The sequence below is a fragment of the Colias philodice genome, chromosome 6 (genome assembly GCF_061535455.1).
Source record: "Colias philodice isolate Cphi_HAF_F1 chromosome 6, ilColPhil1 Martin Lab GWU primary, whole genome shotgun sequence".
Classification (NCBI taxonomy): domain Eukaryota; kingdom Metazoa; phylum Arthropoda; class Insecta; order Lepidoptera; family Pieridae; genus Colias; species Colias philodice.
The window spans coordinates 689,545-707,049 of record NC_143091.1 but is presented as its reverse complement, the minus strand read 5'-3'; the positions used below and the strand labels follow the sequence as shown (position 1 = coordinate 707,049).

Here is a 17,505-nt window from a genome sequence, read left to right as displayed (position 1 = left end):
TTTGATCTGTATTAAGGTAAGGATGCAAGCAAGGTTATCTGTACAATATGTAAAACTATAAAATATGAACATATTTTCTAAAGTGCCTGTATTGTAATATGGTTGCGATATTTTAATAGTCATTTCAAGTAAGCTGAATGTTGAATGAATTCAAGTGTAAAGGAAAATGCTAAGAAAATGTGGAAATTCTGGTCTCTGAATGATTCGAATAGATGGTAAATCCAAAAATACTGTACTACTTTTAATATACTGGTAATAAATTAAGCAAAAAAGAAAATTGGATATATCAAAATTTATATTTTATTTAATTAATTATATTTTGGTTCTTATGCGGTATGTTCATTGTCACCACAGAGCAAGTAATATGATTGTCACAGATCGCTACAATGTGATGGTAGTATATACTAAAAAACTATTAGAATAACGAACCGTTCTATTTTTTTTAGTGTAAGTTTTTATTGTGTTTTCAATTTGTAAATATTATGTAGTTTTATAAAGAAATAAAGAAAGTTAAGACATTAATGGTATTTTTTTAGTATCGGAGTTCCTTCCATAAACGTTGATAATATAAATTGATTAATTACAATATTTAAAAGTGTATTTAAAAATAATAATGTTGTATAATCTTAGAGCGGCCGTACTCGGACAAACCGCGCAGTTGACGGCTTGAAGCGGTCGCGACGGCTCGAGCAGTCCGTGTCCGGCAGTGAATGAATGTCAATAGTTTACCGCGCGGTCGCGGCTTCAAGCCGTCCGCGTCGGTCTCAACTGCTTGGAGCGGTCCGTGTACGGCCGCCCTTTTAAAAAACGAAAAAAAAGTAAGTAATCAAAACATGTCTAAAAATATTTTTTTTTAATATTCTCTCACGTCATCAGTAGTCACTCAGACATTTGAGTAGCTTTGAAATTAAGGTATTTTTATTGTAAAAAAAAATTGGTTGTTTGTAAAGTAGGTTTACGATCGAGATGTTTATGTGATAACATAATGCAGTGGCAGCGCTCGAGATGAGACGGGAGATCGGTCCGTCTCTCTCTCGTTATACCTGCGATCGCGCTCGTGAGGTTTTGGTGTGACACAAGTTTCTGAACATGTCACCCGACTAAAACGATTTTAAAAACGTTATCACGTTAAAAAATTTGGTCATAACATTGGACTTACTAAGCTTTGCATAGTAATAGTCGAAAGTTTAAGTAGGTACAATAATCAAAATATTATTTATTTATGGATTTTAATTTATTACGTACCGTTTAGTATTTCGGATTTTTGGCGCCTAATCCTAAAACCTGTACTCTGTAGGTAGATTTGGAAGATATTTTAAAGATTGTGATTACTAAGAAAAAGTTTACAATTCATTCAATCGGGATTATATTGATCAAGAATTACTTACACAATAAAAGAAATATCTATCAATGAACTTTTTTCAAAAATCGCGCATATCGAAGTTCAGACTGATTATGCAACATCATTGTGTGTTGATTCTTTAGAATAATTGGAGTGGAAAGCTGTTCAGAGTTAAAGACTAACATTATCACTTTAATTATTTATTGACCAGTTTTAAAAATAATGCGGAAGAAAGGCTCTATTCAACAATTGTAGCGCTCTGTCCGCTGCTTGGTTGGTTCCAATTTCTACTTAATTTTAATTAAGTTTATTTTTTGTTTTTCTTATAAGTACTGTTTACGTAATGTATTCGTAGGTAAGACTTATAGTAAATTAGAAACTTTCAAACTGAATTTCAAATGACATATTTTTCATCTTTTCATCCTCATAAGACTCTTCTGCTTCAATAGTAATTATACACTTATCTTCATACCTGTAAATGATTAAAACATGATACAGTTAACAATTATTATAGAAATGACCCAATTAATTTATTTCCTGTAAACTTGACAATGGTGGTCACTATATTGTGGTATTTAAACCTGATACGAGGACTTTCTTCGGGCGGTGTCTGCGCACATTTGGTCACGGTCAGCGAGCAGGGTTCGCGGTCTAGCGAAAGTCGAGCCTAGTCAGCTAGAGCAGGTCGGGTTACTAAACCTATAAATAAAATATCTAGGCTTGGACACCTCATAAAAAAGAAAAAAATAGGCGCGAATCCTCCATTATTTTATTTGACAGCTGTCTTATCCAGGTGCCATCTGAATAAACTCCAAATATACCTACGATATTATAAAGAACCCGCACTCGGTCAGCGTGGTGGATTATGGCCTTAACCCTCATAGGAGACGACTGTCCCTGCAGTGGAAATGTATATATTATGTGCTGGTGAAGAAATAATAAATAGGTACCTACGATTTAAAAAGTTTAACATTCGAATAAATGATACCAATTTCTAATCTAGACTTATAATTCTGCTAAAACCTATGGCCTAATATTTCTTAAGATGCTTACTCAGAAAAAAGATTACTTCTGCAAATGTAAAAAGTGAAGCATTTCATAATTTAACGTTTTCAATCTATCTTTCATCATAAAGCACTTGCCATCACAAACTGACCTTCAATAAGATTTCAGTTATACCATAAAATTGATCAAGTTTGCTTATTATTTAAAGATATTCAAATTAAATATATTTTAAATTTAAAAGTTTATTTTGGACGAGCACGAGTACTTGAGTCCAAACATAACTCTATAACAACGATTAAGATAAATGCATACTCTAATATCATATTTTGTTTGCATTTGGTCTAATATCATGAGCAATTTTCTTTAGTTTTTTCCTAACAAATCCTGGGCGTATTGATCTATATCCATTTACTATAGTGGGAATTAAATCCCATTAAATATTGGTCAATTATTGATGGCAATTCGCAATGATCACCTACACCAACACAATACCATGAAGCTTGAAAATGATATAATATGCGCGGGAAAAGTAGATTGTTCGCGGTCTACGGTTCAGCAGTATTCGATATAAGTTTGCACGCCGGCCGCGCTGACGCAGTGCTTCTCTTACCCTCTTGGACGTAAGGTCGCCCGCAATGGGGACGAAGGTAAAAATTATACCATAAATTAATGAGTATTTTTAAATTCATAAATTTTATAAAGCAGATTGACCGTTGCAGGAAATATTTTTTTTAAGATTGTACACGCAGTTTCCATCTTATTTGTTTCTTTTGCTGTTCATTCAAAAAACTAATTTTATGAATTAAGTAATTTTTAGATAGTATGTGTGAAAATTTAAATATCATGATTGTCACTTATATTTAATATTTTATTTACAGGCCTTAATATTATTTGTGTGCTGGATGGTAGCAGATGCACAACCTGTGTCTTCAGAGAAAAACGTGAAAAATGCAGGAATCATAGACAATATTAGTGCTGAAAGTGTTTCGCGATTGTACCACAATGCCCCAGCCGGCGTTTACGCTAGTGCCACGCCATACGGAGCGTATTCCTTCCATGTGCCGTCCTTCGTCGCCCCAAAAAGTGCTTCAGGAAAAGAGGAAAGTGCCATCGTCCCGATAACGAATAGTTATTTGAAGGACTCGTACGGCAATCGATTTGTTGAGGCACCTCAAGCCTACAGATCTACTATTCCACAACAATTTGTGCAAATACAAAGTTTACCTGCACATTTGAGCCAACCTTTAGTTTCACCGACTGTGCAATTTAAACAGTCCACACCTCATTTCTTCTCACCAGGGCAGTACAATGTTCAAAACATACAAAGTGGGCTCCCTTCCAACGTTGGTCAATATAACGTGCAACAACCTATCGGATACACTAATGTACAAAGTTTTGCTCCTAATTCAGTTCTGTACCGTTCCAACCAAATTAGTCAGTTTCAACCGCAAGCGGCTAATCAGCAACTAAGTAATAATAGAAATATCTATTCGGGTGCTCTTACTGCCAACAATAATTATAAGATAAATAGTGAACCAAAGTTTCAACGATTACAAGAGGTTCCCCACGTTGCCTTCTTTTCTAATGAAAGACCAATTGCTAATCAACAAACGGCTCAAAGTGGACAATTACAACAATTGCAACAGCTACCGAAACAGACAACAGTAACAACAGTCGTTAATGGCAAAAAAATTGCTTTGAATTTGGTAACTAAACCACCTGTGCCTTTGTTAGATCTTAGCCTCCTTGAACCGTTGACGTTTGCAAATCCATTAGTGCCACAAGTTCAACATTTTTTGCCAAGAATAAATCAAGCAACTTACCATAAGCTGCCTAATCTCAATGTTGAACAAAACAAAAATAATCAAAATGAATTTCTCGTTCAGAACACAAAAACGTACAGTAGTGATGAAAAACCGAAAAATTCTTCACCAAAAAAGAAACAAAAGAAGGTAATTCAGAAACACCAAACTAATGAAGAAAAAGAAACACCTCCAAAGCCTTCGATATCAGTTAATGGTGTACCCAATGAGAGTCCAGAGTTTTCTTATGAAATTAATTCACCAAATTATAAAGAAACTTATACAGAAAAGAAAGTCAGCTATAATAAAGAAACTGAATCTGAACCCAAGACCTACAATTACGAAATGAAGACAGACAATAAACCAGTGCATTATAGCTACGAAAAAAATACACAGAAAAAACCAGTTCATGTAAGTTATGAGCATACCGAAGAGAAAGCACCAGTTCAATATAATTACGAAGAACAAACGCAAAAAGAGCCGGTGCATTATTCTTATGTGAAAAGTTCAAAGGAACCAGTGAGTCAAGTTCATTACGAAAATAAAAATCAAAATCCAAAACATCTTGTGTATGTGCTTAAACCTGATGAACAAGATCATAGTGACCAAGAAGAAAGGGTTCACCATCATCCCAGAGAAAACTCGAGTGAAAATTCAGAAGAATCGTATGAAGACAACAATCAAAAAGAAGAACATGACTCTCATGAAAGACCAAAAAATCATGGACATCACGTTCACATACATGTTGGATCTCCTAAAAATACTCATCACAATCCCGAACATAGACAAGTTCAATATTATCATACAAACAATCAAGAAGATCCAAATTTAGGACACAATCATAACACACCTCAATCCTTTGTAAAAGCGCATAAAGATGTCCCAATTCAACATGAGCAACAATATTTCCAGCCCATAGTGCCTGAGTATGAGGAAGATATAAGAATAGTTCCGGAACACAAGCCCCATGAAGCAATAAGAGTTGATCCTAATCAACATATACAAGTAAATAACAATTCTCCACCACGACCACAAAACCATCCGACTACTTATGATTATCAAGAATCATTGTATGCGTCAGCACCAATAGTAAAAGGTAAGCCTAAACAAGAAACAAGAAATGACGATGACTCTTCAGAAAACACAAACGAGGATAATGATGAAATACTTGCAAACATGTTTAAGGAACAAGAAAAAAACGAAGAAAACTTTGAAAAGAGTTACAAGGATGCTGCGTATGGTTTTGCGGCATATGATGCGCCACGAATGGATACTGAAAAAGAAATATATAATCCAGAATCTTACGGTGCCCCACGCTATTATTCTGAATACAATATAGCTAAGAACCCGTTCCAGCAGTATGAGGCCAACGGTGACGAATTTCCGAAATTTGCCCGATTAGATTACAAGGATACAAGAGACAAAATGCAAGAGGATTACTATCTCGACTATGCGGTTAGTAGGCCAGAAAGCCTCCGAGATAGATTCCGCAATAAGGAAGGATACTATAAGATGTTTAAAAATCAAAGACCTGATCACATTAGCCATGATGATGAAGATGAAAACAAAGAAAATGAAAAATACACTTCGAGGCCACAATACGAATACAACGAACCACAACAAAAACAAAAACAGCCTTATAGAAAACATAAAACAAATTCCGAAAACCATGAATATGATTATTCCAGTGATCAACCTCGAGATGCCTCCGCGCATGCCACTCGACCTCATTACAGGTATAAAACCAAAACGCAATTCGTAGAACCCCAGTTTCAATACGGTTTTGAACCAATATCGATACCCCAACTTTTAGATAGTGAATTAGCTGCTATGGCATCGAACGATAACCCTAAAAGTGAAAAACAGGGCGTGAGAAAAAAGATATACAAAGAAAATTTATTTATTAAGAAAACTAGCACGAAAGGTGCAAAGAAAAGTAGTTGATAGCGTTTATAATTTATTAGGCCAAAACCAATGTTAGATTTAAGTGTTATATTATTGTTAAAATAAAAAAAAATAAAATGAAAAAGCCTTTTTATTTGTAACGGAATCGTTGAAGCCTCTTACGCAAGAAATACTTTCCCTGTCGATACATTACGTGAGATTGATCTTTTTTGTAATTCTTTGAAATAGCCGTTTGTAAAAAAGCTACTCTTAACAAAGTCGCTGACCGTGGTAGTTGTAAAAACATCAATTTGGCATGCTTCTGCGCTCAGTTGTGACAACCTGAGCCAATCTTAGGAAATGTTTCCTAGGATGTTACTCAACAGTTAATTAAAATAACTGTGAACTAGAATATAAAAAATGTACTTAATAACATTTGAAAATTAGGTGGGATCAAGTTTTATTATTCGTCTAATTAATTTATTGCTGGATTTTTGCTCTCACTTTATTCATTATGTTTCAACTAGCTATCAAATCGTATTCTTATTTTCATGATTTTTCTTTGTTTCGAGTCTTACATATATGCTTCGTAACAGCAGCAGATCAAATTATTAATTATTGTTAGAGCTCAAAGGATTTCATTGTTATATTGTTCAGTTTAGGAGTGAATTTAAAAAGAGTAGGTTTTGAATGGTCTATGCCCTATGGTATGATATTATTAATAATCTAACTAATCTGTTTACTATGCTTTCATTACATATTAATAATATGTAATAGATTTAGATGTTGTATTTACTGTGTGGCTAGTGTCACCAATTCTTTAGATTCCCTGCTCGAATAAAAATGAGTACAATAAAAAACATACTACTTTCTGTACTGTGTATGTAAGAAATATACTGTCTCGTATGTCTGGTTAATATTTTTACTCGTACTATCCCTTTACTAGAAATTACTAAGAGAATCAAGTCTTATTTAACTAAACTTTTCACCTCAAGTAAGTGAAAAGCCCAGCCCATAAAAATCGATCAGTGATATTATACATGTCAGATTCATTTGATTTTTACTGTAATTTCCTTGGAAACTTTACTCTTCTTTTTTGTCGGTAGGTTAAAAATGAAACGATTTATAAATTTAAATTAGTCTTTATTATAAACAAAATACTGACATAAACTTACAGCTAAGAAACTTTACTAACTTACAAGAGGATCTATGAAAATAGTATTTTAAATTTGACTAGTTGTAATATTATGAAAACCACATTGAAATACAGTTTCTCAATAAATCACGTCTACTCCTTACAGAGATATTATTGAACTATGCAAGAATGGATAAAAGTCTATTTACTGATTTTTTTAACGCTTTGTTATCTCTGTTTTCTAGTATCCTCTGTGTCAATGTTAGGAATTTGATTCTTTCGGAATAATCTCCAAGTCATAACTACAGTGGCGGCACCAAGTGTGAAAGCTAATACGGCTAAAATCATCGCCGTGGTGGACAGAGCGTAATGATTAGTGTCAGCATATAAATCAGCCACCAACGCTACGGGCCTCAGAATTTTGACCACAGGCTCACAACCTGATTCTCTGACGTATTTCGCCCATGTTCTATTAGCATATGTGAGTTCTCTAGGTTTGGCAAACGGCCTTCGACCTGGCACTGTTTTATTTGCTGTGATTGTTATGTTCCGAAGTTCATTGTAACGGCAGTACAGATTTCTCTTCTTTTTATTACCCTTCACTATTATATCTTTTTCAGCGCTCTTGGCTCCGATTAAAACGTCTAGGTCGCCTTTAATCATGTTTGCCCAGTCCCACATTTCGGCGATTTTGCAACCACAGATGAACGGATTCCCGATAAGATTAAGCGAATGGAGCTTCGGATTATTCGAGAATAACTGTGGATCAATTGTTGTCAAATTGTTGTTGCTAAGGTTGATTTTCTCTAAATGGTGTAGCCTTTCCAAAAACGCTAAGCTTCCTTCTTCCGATTTTATCTTATTACCGGCCAAGTTCAAGTCGGTTATATTCTCAGTATTTTTAAAAGCGTCAGGATTTAATGAGGTTATGTTGCTATTACTAAGATCGAGAACAGTCACTTGTGATAATTGTTTTGGGAAGAGCGGACCAGATGCAGGAATAATAAGTGGATTACCACCGAGTTTCATTTCTCGCAAATCCATGTATGTAAGATTTTTAAAGAAGGCATTTGCGTTCAGTGGCCTTTTTAAACCGCAAAACTCTAGCTCCAAAGTAGTAAGTTGTGTTAAATTACCAAAAAGTCCGGCCTCTAGTGACAGCAAGTCATTACCTGATAGAACTAATCGTTTCATAGAAGTCATATGGGAAAAAGTTTCAGGTCCAACATATGACAGATTACTGTATCCCATATTAAGGTACTCCAATTTGTCCAGTGGAGCGAGCAATCTCGTAAAGACATTCACCAGGGGATTGCGTGAAATGTCTAGTTCAATGAGATTTTCAAATACATTAAAATTATCAGGCAAATTTCGAAGGCCGCAGTTGCTTAAAAATAGTTTTTCAAGTTTCGGCAAAGGCGCGAGAGCCTCTTTCAAATCTGGTGCAAAAAGAGGATTGCCTGATAAATAAAGAGATTTCAATCTAGTGGCGTTAGCAAATGCTTCGCCTGAAATAGGTCCTTTAATGTGGCAATTGGACAGATCCAACAATTCCAAGTGATTGACACTATTACCCAATGTAGCAGCGACGTCCAAGTCAAGCAATTTATTATCCGCCAAAATGAGCGTGACCAAATTTGTACAATTTGAAAACGTGTCTTCCGATAAATATGTTATACTTGACTTTCTTAGGTTCAAGTATTCCAGTCGCGTTAGACTTCCTAATACTTCTGGCCAATTTGTGTCCGTTAAATAATTGCCTGCTAATTCTAGATTTTTTAAGTTAACAAGTGCAAGAAAAACGTTCTCAGTTAGATTTTTCAGCTTACAATCATTTAACTTTAAGGTTTCCAAGCTTGTGAGGTCATCAAATACTGAATAATACAGAGAAACCAATGGGTTATTGGAGAGATCGAGAGTTGTTAGTGATGTAATGTTGTCGAAGAATTGTGGATTTATAATTGATATGTTACAGTTACTGATGTCCAAATACTGCAGCGTACTCGATATTAAAAATGGGCCATCAGTATTACCAAGCGGATTATCTTGAAGCTCCACGTTTAAGAGTCCACGAGAGTCTCTATAAATAAAAAAAAAGAAAATTAAAATAAACACAAAGTGATAACATAAAATAGAGAACATAAACCTAAACGCCTAGCAAATATTGTAGGTATGCAAAATATTTGCTGTGACCATAGCCGCACTTAATACGTTACGGCGACAATAAATTAAATTTAATAATCTCGGTCAACAGCTTACAACACTGTGTACATACTTTGTACCGGCTTCTACCTTTCAATAACATGTTAGGTATTTGGAAATATATTCCGTGATAAGTTATAACCTATTCTTGTAATTGATAATACCTAAAAATATTTAAATTAAAAAAAAATGTAATTAAAATGTAATTAAGTAATTTCAAAAGTATAAAATGAACATAAAAAAACGAAAAACAAAATCTACAAATTAAGAAAGTCTAGTGGCTTATCAGAGAAGGGATTTAATTTTTGTTATTCTTATCATTGCCCATATTTTTTTCAAAATATAAATAATAAAATTCGCAAAGCGTATCCAGTAATTCAATCTTCATTCTGCGTTTAAATCATCAACTAATATCGACATCACGAGTAGTAAAGAGCAATTGACGCCTGGTTAGCGGCATGTTTGAATAAATTGCTATCATTTTGTCATCAGATCCATCATTCACTCGCTAAGTGCTAACTCAACAATGGAACGACGCTCATGTGAGAAAATATAACATATCGCAAAGAATAGACTGTTTTTATATCTTATGTGCTACAGTATAGGCTTTTAGACCATATGCTGGTGAAGTTGAACATTATTGTTCCACTAAAAGTAAGTATATAATACATTGACTAGAAGAGATCTAGATAATGGCTTGTGGCTGAGGATTTCTTTTTTTTATTAACCTAAACATAGCATTCACACAACAGTACAGACATACAAATGTAGAGCCTAATATGCTCAGCATTAATATAGATAATACTAACAGGAACGCCTCGGGCTCCACATAAGTGATGTTATTGCCGGACAAATCAACATCTATTAGATACTCGAGTCCTTTGAATCCCTCCCGCTCGATTCTTGTCAGTCTATTATTGGCAATTTGCAATCTTCTCATCTTTATATCGCTCGGGAACGATTCGAGGCTTGTTATGTTGTTTTCATTCAGATCGAGAACGTAAACGCTCAGACTTAGTTCGGCGTAGGGAACCTTGGTTAAGTTGCTCTCTGAACAGTCGGTCACCCAGTTGATCCTGAAGTAGTGGCAGTCACATTCGTCTGGGCATTCCAGCTCGAAGCTGTCTCCGTTGAAGCCGTGGCCCAGTTTAAGGACCAACAGGCTGAGGAATATGATCACTGTACGGGACATTCTGTAGTATTTTAGCTATAGTCGATCGATTTTAGCTATAGTATGAGCGGTGTAGTATTTAGTTCTCTAGCTCACCCATATTACTGTATCTGGAAATAAAAAGAGGCCTTGATAAGTATGTATATATGTAAGTATGTATGAAAAGGTGAGAACTTCTAAAGAGTGCAATACTATTAAATATACACAGATTTATGGGATTTTAAGTATTTTAAAGCTGTTATTTAATAGATTACATATTAGTTTACATAGAGCCGAATTGTCGTAGCTCAGAAATATTTTCTATGCAGCGCAAAATAACATGTCGACAAAGATAAAGATCGAATTTTTTCGATCTTAAATAGAAATTGGTCGTATTCTTTACCTCTCTAGCCTGTCGTAGACAAAGAGGCACATTTATTATCGGTTGTTTAGTCATAGAGCGATAATAATGATGTAAACAATGACATAAATCTGTTAATTAATGGGACCATGTGCATTGTGTTTGTAATGCAGACTGGCTATCAGTTAACGCAACACTTCTGAAACCATTTTTTTTACATTGTTTGATTATTTTTTGTGAATTTTCAGTTTAAGATTTTTAGTCATGATGGGGATTAGTGTCCCAGTTTATTAATACCAATTATACGTATAGAATTATCTATATTCTATACTTACCAATTTTTTATCCAATATTCTAATTCAATCAACAATGTGTTCGTAGCTTAACCCAGTTTAATAATGTGATTAACATCGGCCACCTCCGTTCCACTGAAGTAAACAAACTGCGTAGCAGCGTAGTGCGTAGTGCGTTGTTTCATGTTTGTGAAGTAGGAACTGGGTAGGTAGGTAGGGTAGTTCTACGAATGTTACTAGAACACATATTGGAAAAACCTGTGGGAAAAACAAAATACTTTCCATAGACAACACCATAATGCGGTCTTTCATCGCATTTAGTCGCATTTAGCATTTTCGCCAACCAATTAAATATCTATGGTCCTAACTAACAATTATTTAAACAACAGCAATCTTAGTTCAATTACAGTACTCCAAAATAAATAATGCGCATGCAGATCTTCGCTAATTGTCGTATTTCCAGAAAGACCCGAATCATTGAATCGTAAGAGCCATAAACAATGCACTTGCAATTTGTACCTTGTTCGAAAGAAATAGGAGTCAATTATTTACAGTCATACACAATCAAAAACAAAACGGGCGGTAGGTGACGGTAGCCTGCCAGGCTGCCAGTCAAAAATCCGATACCGATAGTCGTCTATATATTAGTGGTGACCGCACGTATTATCTCTGTGTGGAATTATATAGAGCTGCTGTTACATATCCTTCTTGGTTTTGTTTTAAAATTAACTAGGATTTTCCAAATGATTATTTATACAGGTGATAGCAGTGGGGAAAGTGGAAATGTATAAGAGCATAAAGTTCGGATCTATCTACGATGTCAGAAATAGAGATAATCCCTGATTCTGATTATTTTATTGTAATTTTAATAATATTTTGGAATCATCAGTACCTACTGTAAATACTTTTGAACTGAGATTTCAATGATTATATTTCTACGATTTAAATGTAAACCAGTGTTTGAAAACAATTTTTTTCCAATATAAACTTTAGGTATATTATGTTATTTTAACATTCTTTTCATCCATATTATCATAGTTCTAAGTATAGAATTTTCCAAGTAAATCAATCCAACAAATATAATATATTCGCATTCGTGTGGCTTATCCTCGTTAGTCGTTATATACTTACATGGAATTATCGAAACAAATTTCATTACTTATCTCTTTTAGCAAACTTTTAATTATTATTCTACTAAACTGATTATTGTGAAGAAAATTTAACCACTCTATATACATATATCGCCTTCGGACAATCGACTGTTGCCGAACAGTGACGAAGATTTCTATGTGCATTATTAGTTTTGGAGAACTGTACTCATAGGGTAAACCACCCAATTATTGGCACTTTAAACAGCTACTTCACAAAACCGGTGAAATTTGCATGTACAATTATGTTTTAATTAAGAAAAAAACATTTATACTGGTATTCTAATCTATGGAGAATATTATAAAGTACTTTTCAATTTTAAATTAAATCGCTTTATTTAATATAGTGAACCTTTAAAAGAAAAACCAAAAATACCAGTTGCTGGTATAGTCAAACCTTTTATTGGCAGTGATTGTTACCAATTATTGTCACTATTCAAGACTGAAAAATATTTACTAGATCTTAAGTAGGGCTTTCAAAGTGTGTACTATGACATTTTAAAGTTAATTTGTACCATTCATAAATTAACAGAAATTAATTTTGAAATAAACAAAATAAAAGAATTTGTTAAAAGAAATGTCACATTTATTTGTAGAGGAACATACCATTTCAGTTGGAACGCTTATTTTTAAATATGGTTTTAGACAACCAAAAAACCTACTTAAATAAAACATAGAACAATTTTAGCTTACGATTATCTTACACATAATTAAATCACAGCTCTGATTGAATGAGATAATAAGTAATTTATAAGTTTCAATTAACATTTTTGTGTGCCAATAAAATGGATAAACACATTTTAAACAGCCCAATTGTTGGCATACCACAAATAACTAAAAGTTGGCAGTTAAATTTTAAAATAATGTTTAAAAAAGGCAGTTCATACATTCAATAATAAGACAAAATGAATATGCATAAGAAAAACACAACGGAATTGCAATTTCTTTTAAGTTCATGATAGCTCTTACCTTAGTAAAAAACGAATATTTTGAATATTTTTGCCACACAAGTCCCGGCTTGTCAAACAGATGGTTGATACGCCGCAATTTTTTAAGAAATAAAAAACATTGTTTGCTAGTTGAGTAAAGAATGATACGCTACTTATTAATTTCTACTACAAAATTTATACTGGCTACAAAAAAATCTTAATTTTCTTAAAAAACTGGAGCATGCCAATAAATTGGTAGAGTGCCAATAATAGGGTGGTTTACCCTATGTTTATTTGTCTTTGCACCTCTATAGTATAGATATATTAAGTGTAACTACTATTTATTAATATAGAGGTGTTAATAAAATTGATAGGTCTATTAAATAACAAAAAAACGTGATGACATCAACATTATATTTAAATTATATTATTTTCTTTCCAATTTTCGCCTCGTTATCGTAACAATAATTTAATCATGTAACCAAAAAAATGCAAATCAATTTTATTATACAACGACTTATGCAAATACCACAAACCGACCGAACGATAATAAAACCAAAAGTAAAAATAAACATAAACTAAATCAATTACATAGTTTCATAATACTGGTGCTATGAATTTCCTCTTTCTTTCTTATTCTTTTTAATATACGTGTAAATAGTAAAGTAGGTACCTACCTACCTATTCGAAAAAAGGAAATTAGACTCTACAATATTATGACAACAAATTTTCATAAAAAATATACACATAGGTACGTTTGTTCATATAGCTATATTGAGTATTTCCCTGCTAATGGAAACGCAACCTACTTTGACTTTCCGAAAATATCTGTAATTGAATATTTTACCTGAAATTAAATTTATCTGGTATTCACAAGCTTAGTTCACAAGACAATTATTATGCTGCTTACATAATATACAGCTATACAATGCTACAAATAAATTTGGTTCGTTCATTCGCGAAATAAGGTACTAAATAAAAGCGCGAAGATAAGGGATCAGCTGATTCTATACAATTTTATTCCATGTTTAACAACAATATGAAAAGATAAAAAAGCTGTACATCAACGCGGTTTCGACGTACCTAATCCAAATGTTTACAAAGCACAAGTCGAGGATTATTGATATGATGTGCTTGTCAAGTGAACGCGTGACCTAAGCGTGGCTCTGGAAAATTCTGGCGGGAAACAGTTAGAGACGGTCAGCAGGATGGTGGCCATTACGATTGTCCCGCCATTTGTCGGATTACACATAATGTGGACACACCTCATACATTGTTATTTTAATTCTTATTTGTTAGATAGCTTTTGTTGTTTCGTTAAATTAATTGAGTTCTTTTCAGCTAGGTATATGTTGTACCTACGTTATTTATGACAAAAGCTCTTAATGAGACTGCTTAAGACTTAAGATACTGACTTAAGATACTGTCATTTCAAATATTGTACGTTATATTTAAAATCAATTTTTAAATTAATATATTATGTGTAAAAAAAATATAGGTAGGTATAATATGATACTTTAAGTTGACAATAATAGACTAAGGTCTATTTGTAATTAATAAACTGGGTCACTAATCATGACTAAAAACCTTAAACTGAAAATTCACAAAAAATAAACAAAGTAAAAAAAATGGTTTCAAAAGTGTTGCGTTAAGGCATAGGCATTCTGCATTACAAACACAATGCACATGGTCTCATTAATTCACAGGTTTATGCCATTGTTTACTTACTTACTGAAGTAAGTAAGAAAATAAATTCTTTACTGAAAGGTTTTCAATGGACTAATGTTAGTTAGGACCATAGATATTTAATTGGTTGGCGAAAATGCGATGAAAGACCGCATTATGGTGTTGTCTATGGAAAGTATTTTGTTTTTCCATCGTAGAAGTACTAACAAAAACAACGCAGTTTGTTTACTTCAGTGGAACGGGAGTGGCCGATGGTAATCACATTATTAAACTGCAGGGCTAAGCTACGAACACATTGTTGATTGAATTAGAATATTGGATAAAAAATTGGTAAGTATTGATATATAGGTAGGTAATCTATGTTCCGTTACATACAAGCTTTGAAAAATTGATAAAGAAATTTATATAGAAACACTGTAAAAAAAAAGATGTCCAAGCAAACATTTTTCTGCTTTACTCTTATCACAGGGGTATGAAAAATAGATGATGTTCGATTTTCATGAGAATTTGTTAAGCAGATTCGGACCGCGGCGAAAATTTTATATATTCGATTGTGTATACGGAGGGTAACATCTGTAAGCAAAACATTAAAAAAAAAACATCAATACAAAACCTACGTAACTAGTTACATGCCGGATTTCGTAAGAGCAGATCGAACCAGAAAATAGAATTTCATTTTAATATCGGGAGCGATCGATCCTGAATTCGCGGAGGCTTCTAATATTAGTACACCTATGACCTACATACAGTTTCAATGATATGAGAAAATAAAATAAAAACTGGTAGGTACTATAGAAATGCAATAATATCTATATATTAATATATGTATATTAATACTTTGTTTGTGGTGATGCTTGTATTCTACATGTACATATTATGATGTGATGAAGGTAGAGATATTTTGGTACTTATGTTAGAGGTAAAGAATTTCATTTTTCCTGCGTTTCTTTAAAAGAAAGCATCCCTAGACCCTATGCTTTTGTTAATTGGTTATTAGATTAAGACGTATCTTTGCTATAGCCAAAGATAACAAATCAAACCTTATATCGACCTAAGTACAATGTTCTTGACATTATCCCTACTTCTTGATATAAAATTGAACAAACAAATTACAAATTGGACACTTTCCAAGATCCATTAAGTGGACTCTACACGTTAATTTCTTATCTATAGGTATCTCTACAAAGCCTTCCCTTTACGTGAACTTGTCTTACAGGTTTATGCGCACTCGCATGTATTATGTATTACTGTGGTATCATAGTATTGTATTTAAAAAGTTATCTTATTTTTATGTCATATCAGTGAAATAATATCGACTTGTTTATTCTCATAACGCAAGAATTTCATGACGTCGCATTAATTTTAAAATTAATTAAACGATTTGTTATTGAATGGTCTTTGTTTGTGAAAAAAGAACCTTCTACAAGTGTCTCGTTCAACCTTCTCTTCATTATCACCTTAATTACAAATTATGAAACAACTATTAATTGCGAAACTAAAAACCCCGCCCTTACAATCAATCAATAACAAATAGAGCCATCTTTATGTTTACCTACTTAATTAAAAAAAAAAACGTTCTCATCCTTTAGGTATCTTATTTGTAAATAAATAATTGCCCCTTTCCCGCGAGATACCTTAACTTACATTTGAATATTCAATTTAATAAATCGGAACAGTGCAACAAGTATAAAACAATCATAGTGAAAATCGATTGAGCGAATCACTTAGTTAAATGGAAATGCATAAAATGGGAAACCGTGTTATTGCACCGGTCTTCACCAAAATGAATGAATGAGTAATGCAACGTATTAGACGACGTTGCACTTGGCCCGAGGTCGCAGCTAATCGTCATGTTTTTCCGGCCCGCTGCATAAATTAAGCAATCACTTACATGAGCTAGCAGCGAAACGATGTACGTGCACTCTTCACGACCGACAATATTGTACTGATCTAGCTGCTAGCAAAGAGTATAGAATAAATTTATTTTCCTCATGAATACTGACCCAGCCCTGATACTTGACACTTGTAAGTTGCATCTCCCTGTAAATGTTCTGTGGTCGATGCTTTATTGCCGTTTATTGCATTTGCATGTTTGCCATGCAGATTGATGTTTCATGACAGGTAATTCAAGTTTTTGGGGTTATATTTGTCGTCGCAAGGAATTTGAATTTGTGACAAACCTTGAAAGTTGAAACCGTATTTACTAAAGGTGTTAACTGCTAATGATGCTCATAGGAAATGGCATTTACGCATTTACCGCCGGTGGGCGGTGAGCTGTTCAAATTTATAGCAATGTAGGCTCTTTATGTATTGTGAATTACGGTTAGAAGTAGAATGAACATGTATTTCTTCAAATCTATTGGGTTCCGTCTCCAAATATCTACCCTCAATAACGACCTATATTGTTTTCACCTGCTCAGCCTGCCGGAAAAACTGTCTACTCTTACGTATCCATTTAGTACATAATATAGGAATCAGAAACTATCAAAATAACGAATGCCTTAAATGTGTTTTCAGCTGCATGAAATGTGATCATGTAGTCTTAACTCACTCTCTATATATCTATAT

The 17,505-nt window shown here is 33.5% G+C and overlaps 2 protein-coding genes across 3 annotated transcripts; one reads left to right on the top strand and one right to left on the bottom strand.

Moving 5' to 3' along the window:
* Window positions 1-2,971: 2,971 nt before the first annotated feature.
* LOC149487415 (uncharacterized) lies at window positions 2,972-6,172 on the top strand. The gene is made up of 2 exons (XM_089695963.1): window positions 2,972-2,994; window positions 3,226-6,172. Exons 1-2 carry the CDS (start codon window positions 2,983-2,985, stop codon window positions 6,091-6,093), a joined length of 2,880 nt encoding a protein of 959 aa, XP_089552089.1. The 5' UTR covers window positions 2,972-2,982; the 3' UTR covers window positions 6,094-6,172.
* A 983-nt stretch (window positions 6,173-7,155) lies between these two features.
* LOC149487414 (uncharacterized) lies at window positions 7,156-16,977 on the bottom strand. 2 transcript variants are annotated; one of them, XM_089695992.1, is made up of 3 exons: window positions 16,829-16,977; window positions 10,180-10,651; window positions 7,156-9,248 (listed from the first exon to the last, which is right to left on the bottom strand). In XM_089695992.1, exons 2-3 carry the CDS (start codon window positions 10,560-10,562, stop codon window positions 7,397-7,399), a joined length of 2,235 nt encoding a protein of 744 aa, XP_089552118.1. In that variant the 5' UTR covers window positions 10,563-10,651; window positions 16,829-16,977; the 3' UTR covers window positions 7,156-7,396. The 2 variants fall into 2 exon arrangements, with proteins under 2 accessions (XP_089552118.1, XP_089552119.1); XM_089695993.1 differs by lacking the exon at window positions 16,829-16,977 and adding an exon at window positions 11,217-11,316.
* Between the last annotated feature and the right edge of the window lie 528 nt (window positions 16,978-17,505).

What these genes read in the sequence shown, in the direction of transcription:
- LOC149487414 (XM_089695992.1), bottom strand. Translation starts at nt 10,562, where the DNA reads ATGTCCCGTACAGTGATCATATTCCTCAGCCTGTTGGTCCTTAAACTG. An exon ending in GTGGAGCCCGAGGCGTTCCT is followed by an intron (nt 9,249 to 10,179) that starts GTTAGTATTATC and finishes TTTTATTTATAG; the next exon opens with AGACTCTCGTGGACTCTTAA.